The sequence below is a fragment of the Phyllopteryx taeniolatus genome, chromosome 12 (genome assembly GCF_024500385.1).
Source record: "Phyllopteryx taeniolatus isolate TA_2022b chromosome 12, UOR_Ptae_1.2, whole genome shotgun sequence".
Lineage (NCBI taxonomy): Eukaryota > Metazoa > Chordata > Actinopteri > Syngnathiformes > Syngnathidae > Phyllopteryx > Phyllopteryx taeniolatus.
Window position 1 is genome coordinate 14,247,316 of NC_084513.1, and position 16,781 is coordinate 14,264,096.

A 16,781-nucleotide genomic window follows, 5' to 3' on the forward strand; every position below is an offset into this window, starting at 1 on the left:
TAACAAATCAGCAAAGATTTCAACAATTACGTTTTTTTTTTGTCAATATGCGGTGCTGTGTGTACATTAATGAGGAAAACATTTACTTCAATGACTTTAACAAATGGGTGCAATATAACAAAGAGTGAAACATTTAAGGGGGTGTGAAAACATTCCGTACCCACTGTACATAAAGAAAGTTACAAAAAAATCTGTCAATTGCACTGCATTATTTCAATCAGCCACAAGGGTGAGGAATAATATCACAAATGGGCACCACAGGTGCACACTTATAAGAGCCAGTGTAAGAGTTGTGTAGTATTTAAATTGTATATTATACAAATATATTGCATTTGTTGTGCTTTACAGTGACAGAACTACATTATACATTACTGCATTTTAATGAGAGGTGGTTAATGAGGTGTATAATCATATGTTGGCCGTATTATTAAACTTATATGGGTGCAGCAAATATATTATTATTATTATCAATATATATTACACGGTGCACTTATATTCCATACAAACCAAAAACATCCTGTTAAATTAAAATCTCTATGAGTGCAGCACAGTGAAGCTAGTGGTTAGCATGCGTGCCTCACAGTCCTGAGATTCAGGGGTCGAATCTGGGCACCGGCCTTCTTGCGTGTAATTTGCTTGTTCTTGAATATGAGTGTATTTGTTTGTCTCTATGTGCCTTACAGTTGCACCCTGCTTTTTTGCCTAGTCAGTTGGAGAAGCTTCAGCTCACCCTCAACCCTAATGAGGACAAGCCCTATACAAAATGGTTTGATAAACTAATGACATTTTCAGTCAACACTAAGCAGTGATAATGTGCAGGCGTACTTAATGAAGTACCCAGTGACAGTACTGTACAATACTGTAGAAAGAAAAGTGTTACCATAGATGTGTTGGCTTTAACAGCTCATTGGGTATATTGAATAATAATGACAAATCACAAAAATTGTATTATTTTTTTTTTGCGCATTTGCTTTTAACTAAATAATAGGCAAACCATCTCTGTTAGTTATTATCAGAGTCCATTCAGGTAGACTAATGGAATGCTCTGCTTCGTAACCAAATCTGTACTCAGAAAAAAAAGAAGCAACCTTGATACAAACATTAGTCTGAAGAATGTTTATTGGTGATTAATGAGAAGGTGACATACGACAAATTAACTTTATACAACGACCACTCATAAAGTCAGTATATGAGACACCTTATCGTTTCCTCTAAGATCTCTCTCATACGGTACACTCTCACACTTGACTAATCTCCAATATTTCCATCAACGTATTATCTGCCCCCTTGGAGGCAGTAAAGAAATACAGTAGTTGTTCCATTCCAAGTACTTGAGTGGGTGTAATGAGGATTTCTCCAAGAGTGATTTTCACATTGATTAAGTTAATGCGGGATAAGTGGTGGGAATGACCTGGAATTAAGTAAGGGTGCTAAATGGGTCAATGGTAAATAAATAAATACTTCCAGGACTATTTGAGAGAAACATACAGTACAGTTTGTGTAAAAATAGTCAAAAACATTTAGAATTGTGAGTTTTTTTGGGCTCCAGATACACTTTATTTTCTGTTTACAATAATAATATAAATATCTCTTCTCAGTTCGTCTTTATGCTGTACATAGGCTTTTCCAAATCATCATAAATTGCCCGCATCCCAGTGTTTGAGGGATATCAAATTAGTATACATGTTTTTTATAACCAATCAATGCTGTATTCATTAATATGAACCTTCAACTCTTGTGCATTTTTTTTCACTTGCTGTCTTTCAGCCAGCAGTTTGGGCAAGAAAGAAGGGAAACCATTAGATGGACAAGACAGCTATTTCAAGATCTTTAAGATGGATCACCAGTGCTCAAAAAGTTGGCATGGAAAAGATCAGCTATGATCCTTTTACTAAAAAAAAGAAAACAGCATGTCAGTCGTACCACTCACTCCAATTAACACGAAATATGAGGCTATTCTATTTATAACAGGTAATGGGTACTGAACACTTATTTGATGCAAATCTATTTTCTTATGCTTTGAGGCTGCTTAAGTGCCCCGTGGAGTGTGGCTGAACATGAGAGTCACTCATTTTCCACTTCATCTCTCTCTAAGGCAAGTCAAATTTCAGCCTTTTCCTCAACTCCAGTCACTCATTTCTACCAATCCGGTTACAAGTTACTATCAGAGGTAACTACTGCACCTAACCAGTCTTTGGAAAGCCTTTTTGAAATCCTCATTAAAGATGGTGTAGATGAGGGGATTGATGAGGGAGTTGATATATCCCAGCCACGTCAGAAAGTCAGCCATCTCCATTGACGTGCTGCAAGAGCTGCATGTGTTGACGATCACCTCCTTGACAAAAAAGGGCAACCAGCAAATGACAAACGCTCCGATAATCAAGCCCAGTGTGGATGCAGCTTTGCGTTCCCGTGAGCCTGAGATGCGTGGTCCTTGGGAGAGCTGGCTCCTCCGTGACTCACTGCGTGAGTCATGCCGACGGCCCTTGCAGTGGAACTTTTTGATAGAAATACGCACCCGTTCGCGAGGCGGCTCCTCCGTCGAGGGGTCGGAGAACGATTTATCTTGTGGGCTGACGGGGTCTGGACTCCGAGGTCCCCCATCACCGACGTCTCCAGCAGTGTAAGTGGAAGGGATCATGCTCCCGTTGGTCATGCACGAGTGACGGCTCGCCCTGCTGGCCTCCCGTCGCATGTAAAGGGTCTGAGCAGCTCGGTAGATTTTAAAGTAGAGGATGAGGATGAGCAAAAGGGGGATGTAAAACGCCCCGAGGGTGGAGTACAGGGTGAAGGCGATGTGATGGTGGAGGATGATGCATTGATCTTCCTGATCTGCGTCCCCTGTGTAGTACCGCCATAAAAGAGGAGGAAGCGAAATAAGGATGGACAAGAGCCACACAACGGCCACCATGGCTCCTGCCCGGGCCCCCGTGCGTTTGCGCGAGTACTCCACGGCATCTGTGATGGCCCTGTAGCGGTCTATGGCGATGGCAGCCAGGTGAAGGATGGAGCACGTGCAGCACGTGATGTCCACACTCAGCCAGATGGTGCACACCACCTCACCCATGACCCAGGTTTCTTTCTGAATGTATATGATACTAACGGGCATGACCAGAACGGCCACCAGCAGGTCAGTCACCGCCAGTGAGCAGATGAGGTAGTTGGCAGGGTGATGTAACTTGCGGGTGACGGCGATAGCTGTGATCACCAAGCAGTTGAGGAACGTGGTCAAAATGGCCAGCACGGAGAGTGTCACTGAAAGGATGATCTTCCTGGGAGGCAGTCTGGTGGTCTCCAGTGCATCATACTCACCGCTGCTTGTAGCATACACCGCTTCAGTACAGTTGGGAAAATCCATTCTGAAAGCAGAAATAAAAAATAATTATTTATGTCCATTTAATTATGTTAGGACTTTTTGTCATGAGTTGAATGGATGGGATGATTGACTGATTTTTAATTACAAATTTTTTTTGTTGATCAGCCTAACAATCCTAACACCAAGGTTAATAACAGTTTAGATTCATCATTTTGTAGCGCTTCTCTTGTTTGCACTGCTTCCGCTGAATGTATGTGGATCTTTTTAGGAGTAAGATTTGTTACATTGTGTCAATGTAATGGGCGCATCACGTGCTGACTTGAATTTGGTCTTAGTCCCAGTTCAAGCTTTAGAATACAATGAAAGAATGCACTGAATAAAATAAAAAATACAATTAATAAATATCATGAATAAATGAATACAGTGAAGTAATTTAGAGACAATATAGTGTGTGCATGCCTGCGTTTAAAACTGCCCCTCTGACAAAAAAAACCCCAGCCTGGCACCCTCCAGTAAAAATGGTCTACATCTGCCACTTTTTGGGAGGAAGCTGGAAAAGAACTCACACAAGCACGGCGAGAACATGTAAAGAGCAGAGATTGAAACCCAGAACTTCAGAACTGTGAGGCAGACATGTTAACCATTATATCACCGTGCTGTCCACCACATTTCAACATTCCAAAAATGTTTTAAACTTTTGAACTTCCCATAAAATTTAAAAAACATTTGTTTTATGCAAAATCTCTATTTAAGGAGAATGTTTGTTTTTTTTCCTTCTCAACTATGTTCAGGGCCAGGATCTGAAGCACTTCATGGCTGGCAGTAGTTTGAGATGTGTTATTTCAAACTCAAAACTATACACTCCTACCCGTGAAGTGTCTACCGCGTGACCCGCAGTGATTTTTAGACAAACGTCCTGCACTGATCCGTCCTCCGTGCGAGCTCTGCCATTACATCACCTCTGTCGCTCATCAGCACCTGGAATGGACAGCAAGAGAGAAAGATTGTGAGAAAGTGAGAGAGGTTAAAAAAAAAAAAAGCGCTAGGGTAAGGCGGCAGAGATTTTTAAAAAAGCGCTAGAAGGCGGCAGAGATTAAATACAAAAAAAAAATGTAAAAAGAAAAGGTAAGCAGCATTTTCAAATCAAGAAACAAATGATTCAGCCAAGGATGACACATAATTGAAGTCACAGAAGATCCATCCATCCATTTTCTATACCATGTATTCTGTGGTCGTGGACAGCTGGAGCCGATCCCACCAGACTTTGAGCGGAAGGTAGACTACACCCTGGACTGGTCGCTATTCAATCACAGGGCACACGGACACACAACCTTTCACATTCACTGTCACGGTCACTAAAATACATTTTTTTATTTTTTTTAAAATTGTTTACTGTTACTTAAAACAAGGCAAAATAAAATGTTTTGAGCCACATGCTGCTTCACCATTTCTAAAGACATTACCTTAACCCCACCAAACAGTTTTGAGATTAAAATTGTTAGCCAAATTGTCGTGTATAATTAAAAATGTATATTTCTGGATCTTCATTCTGGACCTGCAGTTTGCACCTTTCTGTTTGTTCACTTTCCAATAATTAGAGTTTGAATCCAAATCCTCAGGTAAGAGTGTCATTGCTGCTCTCCCTCACACTGGGCATAACTCATCCTGAAGACATGAGTGGGAACTGTTGCTATAGAAACACGAGAAGTAGACCTACAGTACTTTTAGTCTGATAGAAGCAGAGACAGCAAAACTCTTCGCAGAGACCATTTGATTCCCTTCTGCAAGACGCAGGGGTAGATCGGGTAGGGGGAACGAAGGGTACGAGTTTACCTGAAAACCTCTGGTAGTGCCTCTTGATAAATAAATACATGTGTCTGCGCACCATATAAAATATAAAACAAGATTAGTCATCCAATTGTGTAGTATGACAAATGACACCGCCCCAATTTAAATATATCAAGATGACTGTTTTAGAGAGATAGATTATCTGTCTGTCTATCAATCGATTGATCTAATAGCTACTTCATCAATACGTCATCCAATTTTATGCTATGGGTGCACACTGAAGGAAATATTATTGGAAGTTTTAACAAAAAAACCCACACTAGAGTTGCTGAGAAGACTCAGCCACAGTTGATTATGCTTCATTGACTGTGAAATTATTCTTTTTTTTTTTTTTTGGTAAAACCATTTAGGTTTTACAGCTTTCCTGGAATGAATTGCTTCCCTGATGTGAAAAAAAATGGCTGTTTGTTTCAAGGTCTTTAGAAGATATATTTTGTTTTCCATCCTTTGGATGAGGCTATTAGAGCTACCCATATGTATTAATGAAGATTACGTTTGTGCAGATTGACATAAGGTGCAGTTGGAAATGCTTGTGCCCGAATACAAATATAATTATACTGACTCTATACAGTCCTTTGACAGAATGCATGCACAGTGTCAGCATGTTGCTGAAGAAATCATCTGCTTTTGTCTTCAACTGTTCTAAACTGCAGACATTTTGTTCAAGGGCATCTGAAGATAAGATGCACTGGGCCAGTGTAGAATTAATTTCTCCTTTAGAAGGAGCAAAAAAAAAAAGGCTTGTGCAAAAATTCACAGAACAGGCAAAACAAATGAATTTACTGACTGTAGTGGTGAAGGAAATATTCCGGTCAGGTATATTACCATTAGCATAAGATGAGCAAACCTTTTCAAGCTTTCATTTGTTGAATGGGGGTATCCTTTAGCTTGAAATGACAAGAAAGTAGAGAAAGACTAGGCATAAAAATCACAATTTTCTTTTCTTTTTAAAATTACTGAGTCAAAAAAAATGTTCGTTTTGATTTTAAACTTATTCATACCATTTCTTAATACAGATAAATAAAATGTAAATGTACTTGAGTAGAATGTTATAGATTATGTTATAAACTACCAAGATCCTGTAGATTGTTTTCCTCAAAACATCAGTGATACGAATATTTTTTTTAAATGTAAAAAAAACTATGAAAATGGAGCATATACTTTTACTTATCACTCTGACCGTCTTCAACTTTTAAGTCTTTTGCCATTTTGTCATTTTTAGCAAAAACATACCAACATTTTATATATTAACGAGCATTAGTATATTCCATGTGATGAGATTTCCTTCATTAAATAGAGAGAAAATTAATGACCAATTAAGTTCTTAACTCCTGTTGCAGTGTCATGATTGTATTGATCAGAATAATGCTTCGTGGATGAGTTATCCCATAGCGTAGGTCTGTGTGGATGTAATTGAAATTTTGAAAGCTGACATTATGTTGTACTTCTTTAAACAACAAACTATAGTTGAGACAACCTAAATTAACTAAAAGGAGCCACGGTTACACTGTGTAGGGGAGTTCCATGTTGAAAAGAAATCATAACAAACTAAAGAAAAGCTGGTGTCAACATACAATGCATTTTGTTCAAATACCAAGCAAGCTGAAAAGCGAGGAAAAAAAATAAAAAATCCCTGCCAATTGTTTGACTTTTCAAATCATCCAACCTCAACCTCACTTGCAACACAAATGTCCCCCAAAAATATGTAAGTAGTACAAAATCACAAAAAGGCGCAAGGTTGTACAATAATCAAAAAGAGGGTCAACTCTTTGACATTTAATCTCTTTCTCACTTTCCTCATAAGAGCAGCAGGAAAGCTGCACTGAAATCTGCACATACAGGATAGCGAGAGTCTCTGTGTGGTTGTGAAAGAGGAGAACTGTGCTCTGACTGACATGTATTTGCATCTCCAGACAGCTGCAAATAAATAATGTCCGGACGATAAAAGGGCACAGAAACACTCCTTTGGCTTTGTCTGCTCTATCCGTTTAATATTGAAATGAGGGGACACAGCAAAAGGCACCTTGTAGGGTGATGAAATAAATTGAAAATCTTTTTTCTACTTTCATGATAGCGCAATTTATCACATGGATGTAAAAGGGAGACTTTAGTATAAAAAAAGCAATGTAATTAATAAATGCACACAAAGCATACACAGCATGTATTATTATGTCATTTCCAACTCTCCAGACAAAATTAGCGCTCTGCCGATGAATGAAAATTTTTTATATTTCCCTATCAAAACAAATGAATAATCCACCAAGATCTTGATTAGCAAACCTCCGTGGAAATGAAGAACATCCATCCATCCATTTGCAAGGCTGCTGATTCTTCACGGGATAGTAGGGAAAAAAAGAATAATGGCTCCCAAATATTATTTAGGAATATTTCTTCAACCAGCTCCTTACCTCTGAAGTATTTGTAAAGACTACCAGAGTAGAACCGTCCTGACCTTGACAGAGGCTATCTCCTCCTTCTCAATCATTCAAGCATGCAAAGATTCAGTGTACAAATTAAAAGTTGTTCCTCTGCCAAGCTGATCATTTAAAACTGTGAACATCTTCTTGTTCTTCATTTCTTTTCATGACAAATGTATGTGCCACCGCATCGCTGCGGGGGCTCGCACACATGAATGGAAGTCAAGCAGGTGCATTGACGCTCGCATGACTTTGAACATAATAAGGTGTTTAGCTCTACATGAGATTTCCAGCGCCCATGAAAGTGTGGCAAAAGTTGAATATGAGATTTTGAACAAATTCAGCCATTCCTTTATTATATAACTTGTGCCAAAGTTTGACGTTTGCTCGATTGGAATGAGTCCAAATCCAAGGTTTTTGCATTTTGCTAACTGGTTTACTGTATTACAAAATGCTGTACCTTGGGGAAAATTAACATTTGGTTGTGGAAAGACAGACAGACAAATACTGTAGGGTAAGGTTTTGCATGCATTACATATCAGCATGCTCATATCAGCATGGGCAGTGCACTCACTAGAAAGGATGCCTCCCAAGTGGAATAAGGTGACAGCTTTGATGCATCCACCAGCCAGTTAAATATCTGTTTTGTGATTCAGGTCTCCAGGTTGCGGTTGGAACATGACCTCAGTTATTGTTATCCTAATAGTGAGACCAAAATTATCGGCCGCTGCCGCAAACAGATTCATGAATAACAGTAGGTCGACCTGGCTGTGTGCGACAAGGGCACATTCCTCTGCAAAAAGCAATTAATGCACGAGACCACTGTCCCTCCTTTCAATCTGCGTGGGTTGAACACTCTACCATCGTATCTATTGACACGACTGCAGTGCAGTACATTCTCATTATTGTTCCAGCCAGTTTCTATCAAGCTTGTCTTCATTAGATACACGGATGTGCTGGAATTGATCCCAGCTGACTGAGCGAGAGGTGAGGTACACCCTGGACTGGTCGCCAGCCCAATCACAGCAGTTGCAGGCTCATCTGCACAGATAAAAAGACACAGGTCCTCATTTCTGTGGAAATACTATGACAGCTGCGCTTTCTATTGCAGAGTGGCTCCTGACAGGACACATATTACCTTTTACGGCCATATTTATACATTTGACATAAATGATGTACGCGAAAATGAATACATTAACAACCTTTGTACTAAAACAGTGTATTTGTCAAAGGGCATGCGTTAATTTTATCTAATCATTGTTAATTTTGTGAATAAATATTTATAGCCTAATTTGAATCAGTAAAACATGTCAATGTATGCAAATCACAGATAAGCCATATGGGAACCTGAACCCTCCCATGCACATTCTCTGACAGTGGGAGAGTTTTCAAGGCCACTGGTTATTAATAATTCATAGCTTCATGATTTAGCAATGAGAAGATGACTACCTTTTTATTGTAGAGCTTTGAGTTTGTTTACAATCAGCAAACATTATTCGGTAATTCAAGACCAATATTTGAAGCGTGTCTTCAACATTTCAAACTGGGCATCAATGCACTCATCAAGGGCAAGTCAAAATGGCTTAAAGCAAAACAAAACAAAAAAAGTAATAGGTTTTTTCCACCAACACCTGAGAAACCTTGACTTTTAATCCTCTGTGGTAACTACAAATCATCAGTGGGAATGTGGGAAATATATTGCATAAATGACCTACCAAAAATTCTTTGTGACATTCATCCATTTTGTATGGTGCTTGTCCTCATTAAAGTCGCAGCTAAGATGGAGTTTATCCCGGCTGGCTTTAAGGCGGGAGACGGGGTACACCTAGGACTGGTCGGCAGTCAATCGCATTCCACATATAGACAAGGAACTATTTACACTCACATTCCCACCTACAGACAATTTGGACTGGTCAATGAAGCTAACTTGCATGTTTTGGGAATGTGAGACGAAGGACCACTGTGTTTGGCTAAGGTGTGAAAAGATGGGGTTTGAGGTTATCGTGCGAATCTACAGCTGTCACATAACTCTTGTAAACGATGAACAATGGCGAAGAGGACTATCGGTGCTTACTTTCTCCCCAATAAACCTGTTGTGCCAGAGGAGACAAATCCTGATGAAGGGCCTCTTCGGAAAGTGAACTCTCCTAACCTTCACATCACCCCGTCCTTAAATCTTTGTGGATTATGTCATCAGGTCAAGGAGAGATGAAAAGGTGCTTCCTTTTGAACATAAGAAAGTACAACACTGTTTAAAATTTTCCCTAACCTATGTAATTGCGCAACAGCGAGTATTTCTGACATAAGTCTCTAGCTTGCGTTCTTCCCTTTTTTCTGTCCTTTTTCTCTCTCACTTGAAGTTTTATCCCTCGCCCATGTTTCTGTATTTCCTTTTGTAAAGGTTGGTCAGGAGTAACCTATGCTAAAGGTGGGTGAAAGGTTGCATCCAGGCACCTTTCCTAAGCATTTTTTAGAATTCGAACGACCTACCCTCCAAGTACCCCCTGGTCATCTTGTTCGGATAGTAAAGGAAATTGACTGACTCTGACTCGAATTCATTAAACTGCTAATTCTGCTGTCGATCTTGCAACATGTGGAAACATGAAATTTGCTTTAAATACTGACCGAAACATTAACTTTACATTTTTAGTATCTGAGCTGTATAACATGTTTATTATTTTTATCTTGTGTCAAAACTCTATATTCGATAAACTGTGAATTTAAAAAAATGGCAGTTTCTGTATTTATTGTCCGAGTATTGATCAGTAATACAGTGAAAATGAGAAAATTTGAAGATTTACTTCGAAGTTGCCCTAACCAGGATAAGCGGTGTTGAAAATGGATGGAGGGATGAACTTCTAAATTGATTTACAGTGTGTGCCCCTTAATACTCTGCTTATGCCTCTATAATTGAAGTTAGGGGCCACTGTGCTTCTAGTAAAAAAAAAAAAAAAAAAAAAAAAAAAAAAGTTAGTCTGGAGCATTAAAGCCAGCTATAAACAGGCACTGTGGAGGCTGGGATGACTGCCAAAGCAATGGGACACCTGGACTCGCTGTGAAGTAACACCGCTTAGTGACTGGCAATCAAAACTTTGAAGAAAAAAAAAAAAAAATCATACTTTATCTTCGATTTTAAAATGTGGCCACAAATGACTCTGTAATAACCTTGACAAGCCCAGCTGTTTTGATGCTCACGTCTCTGTAAATTACATACAGCACTCAGCATGTCGTTGCACATTTAATGTGACCCTCTTGATTAGAGCATGCTGCCCGTTTCTTTTCTGTCATTATTTCTGCACCATTTGCTGATAGCCCCATGCAGTTTCCCAAATCAGTGTGTGCTTTATTTCCTATTCTTTAATGTGAATGATCCTCACCGTCAACAAACAGATTCCGTCCTGTTTGTGACGTCCCAGCTGTCATGTCTCTGTGGCACATTTTACGAATCAACTTACGAGATACATTGGACCATACTCAGGAAAAGAAGCGATAAGCGTGCATGAGGTATAGGCATCAATCAGAACTAAACGTTAGGTGTCCTTATGATATAGCACTCAAGTTGTTTATTAGCTACCTCGTCATGTAAAGTAGTATTGGACTGTATCATGCACTGTCTTGATTGCACATTTCGCAAGGCATGGAGCGGGAATGTTTAGCACTTAAACAACACAATAACAGAAATAACAAAGCCACTTTTGCCAACACAGTGCATCAGATTTGTGTACATTTTGGACTGAAAATCAATTTGCTGTAATAAGGCTGTCACTTGCAGCTGAACAGCAGAAGCAATGTTTTGAGCTTTATCTCACAATGCACAAAGACGGACGGGGAGGCCTATTAAAGAGGCACGCTGGTCTCTGCAAAGAGGCATCAAAAAGGCCAAACGGAAATAAGTATCAAGGAACACTTTAACAGTTACACGAGGAACATCTGGCTGGGGATTAAAGAACTCACCGGCTACAAGGCTGCAGCACAACACCCGACCCATCGGAGAGTACCTCTCCGGACAACCTGAACCAGTTCTTGGCCAGTTGACCAGTACAGCAGTGGAACCCACACCTATCCTGTCCTTCCGGAGCAGGACGATACCCCAATCCAGCTACAGCAGCACCAGGTACGAGCCACACTGCGCAGTCAATGCAAGGAAGACAGCGGATCCAGATGTGATGAGTGGAAGCGTCCTTAAGGCATGCGCAAACCAGCTACAGAGGTTTTAATCACCATCTTTAACCTCTCGCTACTGCAGTCTGTAGTCCCCACCTGCCTTAAATCAACCACCATTGTCCCAGTACCCAAGAAGAACATAGTGAGCTTCCTGAATGACTACCACCCAGTTGCTCTAACACCCACAATCACCAAATGTCTGGAGAGACTTATCCTGTCATCCAGAAGATGCAATCAACAGAGCACTCCACACAGCCCTCACACACACATGGATAATGCTAACACATATGTGAGGATGTTGTTTTGTGGATCTCAGTTCGTGCAGTTGTTAACGCCACAGGACATAAAAAAAACCTAGAACCACGAGGGTCAAAAATAGCTTCAACCACCAAGCTCTGACAAGCTACATTGCCCCTTTTTTACATGTAGGCTAAGTGCAATATACTGAACAAGAACTGCAATATTTTTGGAAGAAAAAAAAAGACCTGTGCAATACCGTATGTGAATACTGTAATAGCATAACTACCATATAATATGGTCACTCTCCCAAATGTGAACAATTGTTTGTACATAAATGTTTTTTGATAATTGTGTGCTCTTTTTTTTCTACCTTAATGCTACAAATTGTGAGATGCCGAACTCATTTCCATTGTTTCTCTGACAGTGGCAATAAAGTTCTTCTATTCGATTCTTCTATTCTACATCGATGCTAATTGTTAGCCTGTGTGCCTATGGAGTTTCCCATTGTTTATCATTCAGGTAGCAGAGGCTATGTGGTTGCTTTAAATACACAATGTGTATTTGTTCTATGTTTAGTTTGACAGTAACCTTCAGCTGAGAGTAGAAATAAACAGCTTGAAGAATATTTACAACATTATAGCTTCCAAACTGCATATAGTGTTCGTTTCTCAAGTTTGTGCTCACGAGTGAAAACAAAAAAAATCAGCCGATTGACGGCTCTTATCTCGGAAAACTGATTAGTCGGGTCACTCGTATCGCAAGGGCACCACTGGAACAACAATTTGAAGCAGTATTCCTGAAATAAGAATGTGCTTTACTATATTTTATTATATTTTAGTTTAATAGTACATCTGAAAATTAATGGGACAACAATAATAGATTTATTTCCGCATAAAAACATAATTTCAGTAAAACAGCTTCTGCACAGTGATGTGTCAACCATTATACAGAACTATAACATTGTTTTTATCATCCAAGCTTAATACAGATCCACCTGTTTAAATCCTGTAAACACATTTCTTATTCAACTCAATTCAGTCGTCAGGAGGCTTACTCCCAACATGTGCATGATGCAGATAGTGAGAGGTGATGGTGACGAAGTGTGCATGTGTGTGCGTGAGGGTGCGCCGTCCGTGACACACATCTAGCACCGCAGTCAAGCTTGAAATGAGGACACGAGTCACTGAGTAAGAAAGAGTGGCAACAAGGTGCATGAGAGCGTTGTTCTCTCTTAATCGCCTTCATGTGAAATGTAGATGAGTGAATGTGTCACAACAAATAGGACACATTCATTATTAATGTGTAGCTATACGCACTTTCCTTGTGGACACTGATACTTTGTTTATGCTTGTGGAAAGAATAATATTTTCACAGCTTTTAACGTTGTTATAGTGTAAACTACTGTTTTATACTTTTTATGTTTGGGATTGGCAGCACGGATGGTATGCCTCGCAGTTCTGAGGTTCGAGGTTTGAATCTTGGTTCTAGCCTTCCTGTCCTGACACACTGACAGATTACAATTATTGACTTGCTAGCCACTCTGATGGAAATTTATATCTCCAGGTTAGTGAACAAAACACAATAAAAAGAAAAAAATCATGTGTATAAATGAAAGGTTCCACTCTTTGAGTTTAGTAATGCAATGACTCTTTGATTTTTGTGTATTTTGGTGGTCATTTTTCATTGTAAACTAGAATTATAAACTTTTTGGTGCAATAACTTGAACCTTCTAAGAATCCGAGACGTCGGCTAATACAGAGACGTATGTATAAATAATGCCAGACTAAAAAGAAATAACATGACTGGACTCAACATTAGGTACATCTGTACAATCTAAGGAGATCCTCTGCATGACTGTTGAATATTTTACTTTTTTTTTTCTTTTTTTAAAACTACTATCAAAAAAGGGTTACATTTTCCAAAATTGCTGATTTGACATGCCATGGTTTAAGTGGCACAATTTCCTTTTTTAAATTTTTATTTATTTATTTATTGGTAATCCACTTTGGGCGATGGCAGCATAAAGAGAAAACAAGGTATACAAATGCAAAGTCTACCCACACAGCCAGTGGGAAATCTTGAATTAATTCATTCATTTTCCATACCGCTTATCTTCACTAGGGTCCTGCCTGCCTGTTAACAGAGTATGGTGTGGTGCAGTAGAAGTACTCAAGTTCAGAAAAGCAGGAAAGACAAGGCAGGAGTAAAAAACCCAAAATGTGCATTGACAAAAAAAAAAAAAAAGGAAAAGGAAAAAGTCTGCTAGATGTCAATTAAAAGTCGAAACAAAAAATGAGACTCTAGGTGCATGGGAAACAAACTCTCCACCTATTACAACAACACAGTGGTGGGCCTTCAGTCGGGACTTAAGAGTCAAGATTCAAGACATTTATTGTCATGTGCACAGTAAGAAAAAAACATTATAAACCATGCAATAAAATTTTTACTCAATTTTCCCTTCACAAGAATAGGAAAAAAAAAAAAAAAGAACAGATAAATAAAATGAAGCAAAATAATAATACTAAACAAGGAAAAGACTAAAACGGCATCAAAATAAGGACATTGAGAAACTCAACTGGGGCATGAAGTGCAGTGTGCGTGAGTTTGTGTTACAGCAGTCAGTATGTGTGTGAAGTTAGTGGAGGGTACTTTAAGAGTTGATGGGATGATGAATCAGGAATCTAATGTCTTGTGGAAAGAAACTATCAGTCTAGTGGGCCTTGATTTCACACTCCTGAAGCGCTTCGCTGAGGGAAGCAGTGTGAAGATGGTGTGCGGGAGATGTGTAAAGTCCTTACAGAAACACTTAAATGAACGGGTGTCAGGAGAGCGAAACAAACATGTCAAACAGCCACGGTAGCCATCATTGGACCCGACCTAATCCCCCTCTGAATGTCATCACTATCAAATTGAAATTATAGAAACATAACATTTTACAAAAACACAATATGGCAGCATGCAACTGTGCCACATACAGTTTATCATCTGGACCAGTTCAGAATCAATATTTCCCTTTAGGGGTTGCCACAGCGCGTCATCCTTTTCCATGTAAGCCTATCTCCTGCATTCGCCTCTCGAACACCAACTGCCCTCATGTCTTCCCTCACGACATCCATCAACCTTCTCTTTGGTCTTCCTCTAGCTCTCTTGCCTGGCAGCTCCATCCTCATCATCCTTCTACCAATATACTCACTATTTCTCCTCTGCACGTGTCCAAAACATCGAAGTCTGTTCTCTCTAACTTTGTCTCCAAAACATCGAACCTCGGCTGTCCCTCTGATGAGCTAATTTCTAATTTTATCCAACCTGGTCACTCCGAGAGCGAACCTCAACATCTTCATTTGCGCCACCTCCAGCTCTGCTTCCTGTTTTCTCTTCAGTGCCACTGTCTCTAATCCGTACATCATGGCTGGCCTCACCACTGTTTTATAAACGTTGCCCTTCATCCAAGCAGAGACTCTTCTGTCACATAACACACCTGACACCTTCCTACACCCATTCCAACCTGCTTGGACCCGATTCTTCACTTCCTGACCACACTCACCATTGCTCTGGACGGTTGACCCCAAGTATTTAAAGTCCTCCACCCTTGCTATCTCTTCTCCCTGTAGCCTCACTCTTCCCCACCACCCCTCTCATTCATGCACATATATTGTGTCTAACTTCAGCTAATCTTCATTCCTCTGCTTTCCAGTGCATGTCTCCATCTTTCTGTTCCTCCACCTGCTCCCTGCTTTCACAATGTCATCTGCAAACATCATGGTCCACGGGGATTCCAGTCTAACCTAATCTGTCAGCCTATCCATCACCACTGCAAACAGGAAGGGGCTCAGGGCTGATCCCTGATGCCGTCCCACCTCCACCTTAAATTCGTCTGTCACACCTACAGCACACCTCACCGCTGTTCTGCTGCCCTCGTACATCCATCCAATCATTTTCTGAGCCGCTTCTCCTCACTAGGGTCGCGGGCGTGCTGGAGCCTATCCCAGCTATCATCGGGCAGGAGGCGGGGTACACCCTCAACTGGTTGCCAGCCAATCGCAGGGCACATACAAACAAACAACCATTCGCACTCACAGTCGGGCAATTTAGAGTCTCCACTTAATGCATGTTTTTGGGATGTGGGAGGAAACCGGAGTGCCTGGAGAAAACCCACGCAGGCACGGGGAGAACATGCAAACTCCACACAGGCGGAGCCGGGGATTGAACCCGGGTCCTCAGAACTGTGAGGCTGACGCTCTAACCAGTCGACCACCGTGCCGCCTCCCTCGTACATGTCCTGTATTATTCTAACATACTTCTCTGCCACTCCGCATGCAGTACCAGTTCCTCTCTGGGTACTCTGTCATAGGCTTTCTCTAGATCTACAAAGACACAATGTAGCTCCTTCTGACCTTCTCCGTACTTTTCCATCAACATCCTCAAGGCAAATAATGCATCTGTGGTACTCTTTCTAGGCATGAAACCATACTGTTGCTCACAAATACTCACTTCTGTCCTGAGTCTAGCCTCCACTACTCTTTCCCATAACTTCATTGTGTGGCTCATCAACTTTATTCCTCTATAGTTCCCACAGCTCTGCACATCACCCTTGTTCTTAAAAATGGGCACCAGCACACTTTTCCTCCATTCCTCAGGCATCTTCTCAGGTGCAAGAATTCTATTGAACAAGCTGGTCAAAAACTCCACAGCCACCTCTCCGAGATGCTTCCATACCGCCACAGGAATGTCATCAGGACCAACTGCCTTTCCATTTTTCATCCTTTAATGCCTTTCTAACTTCCCCCTTACAAATC

The 16,781-nt window shown here is 40.4% G+C and overlaps 1 protein-coding gene across 2 annotated transcripts in view; it reads right to left on the reverse strand.

The window, feature by feature from the left end:
- Nucleotides 1–1,110: 1,110 nt before the first annotated feature.
- Nucleotides 1,111–16,781, reverse strand: part of htr1fa (5-hydroxytryptamine (serotonin) receptor 1Fa) — a 28,731-nt gene continuing 13,060 nt past the window's right edge. For both annotated transcript variants that reach the window (XM_061792011.1, XM_061792012.1), the window contains exons 2-3: nt 4,185–4,294; nt 1,111–3,359 (exon numbers count right to left, since the gene is read on the reverse strand). In XM_061792011.1, the coding sequence (XP_061647995.1) occupies nt 2,165–3,358 (1,194 nt within the window). In that variant the 5' untranslated portion in view covers nt 3,359; nt 4,185–4,294 and the 3' untranslated portion in view covers nt 1,111–2,164. The remainder of the gene's footprint in view (nt 3,360–4,184; nt 4,295–16,781) is intronic.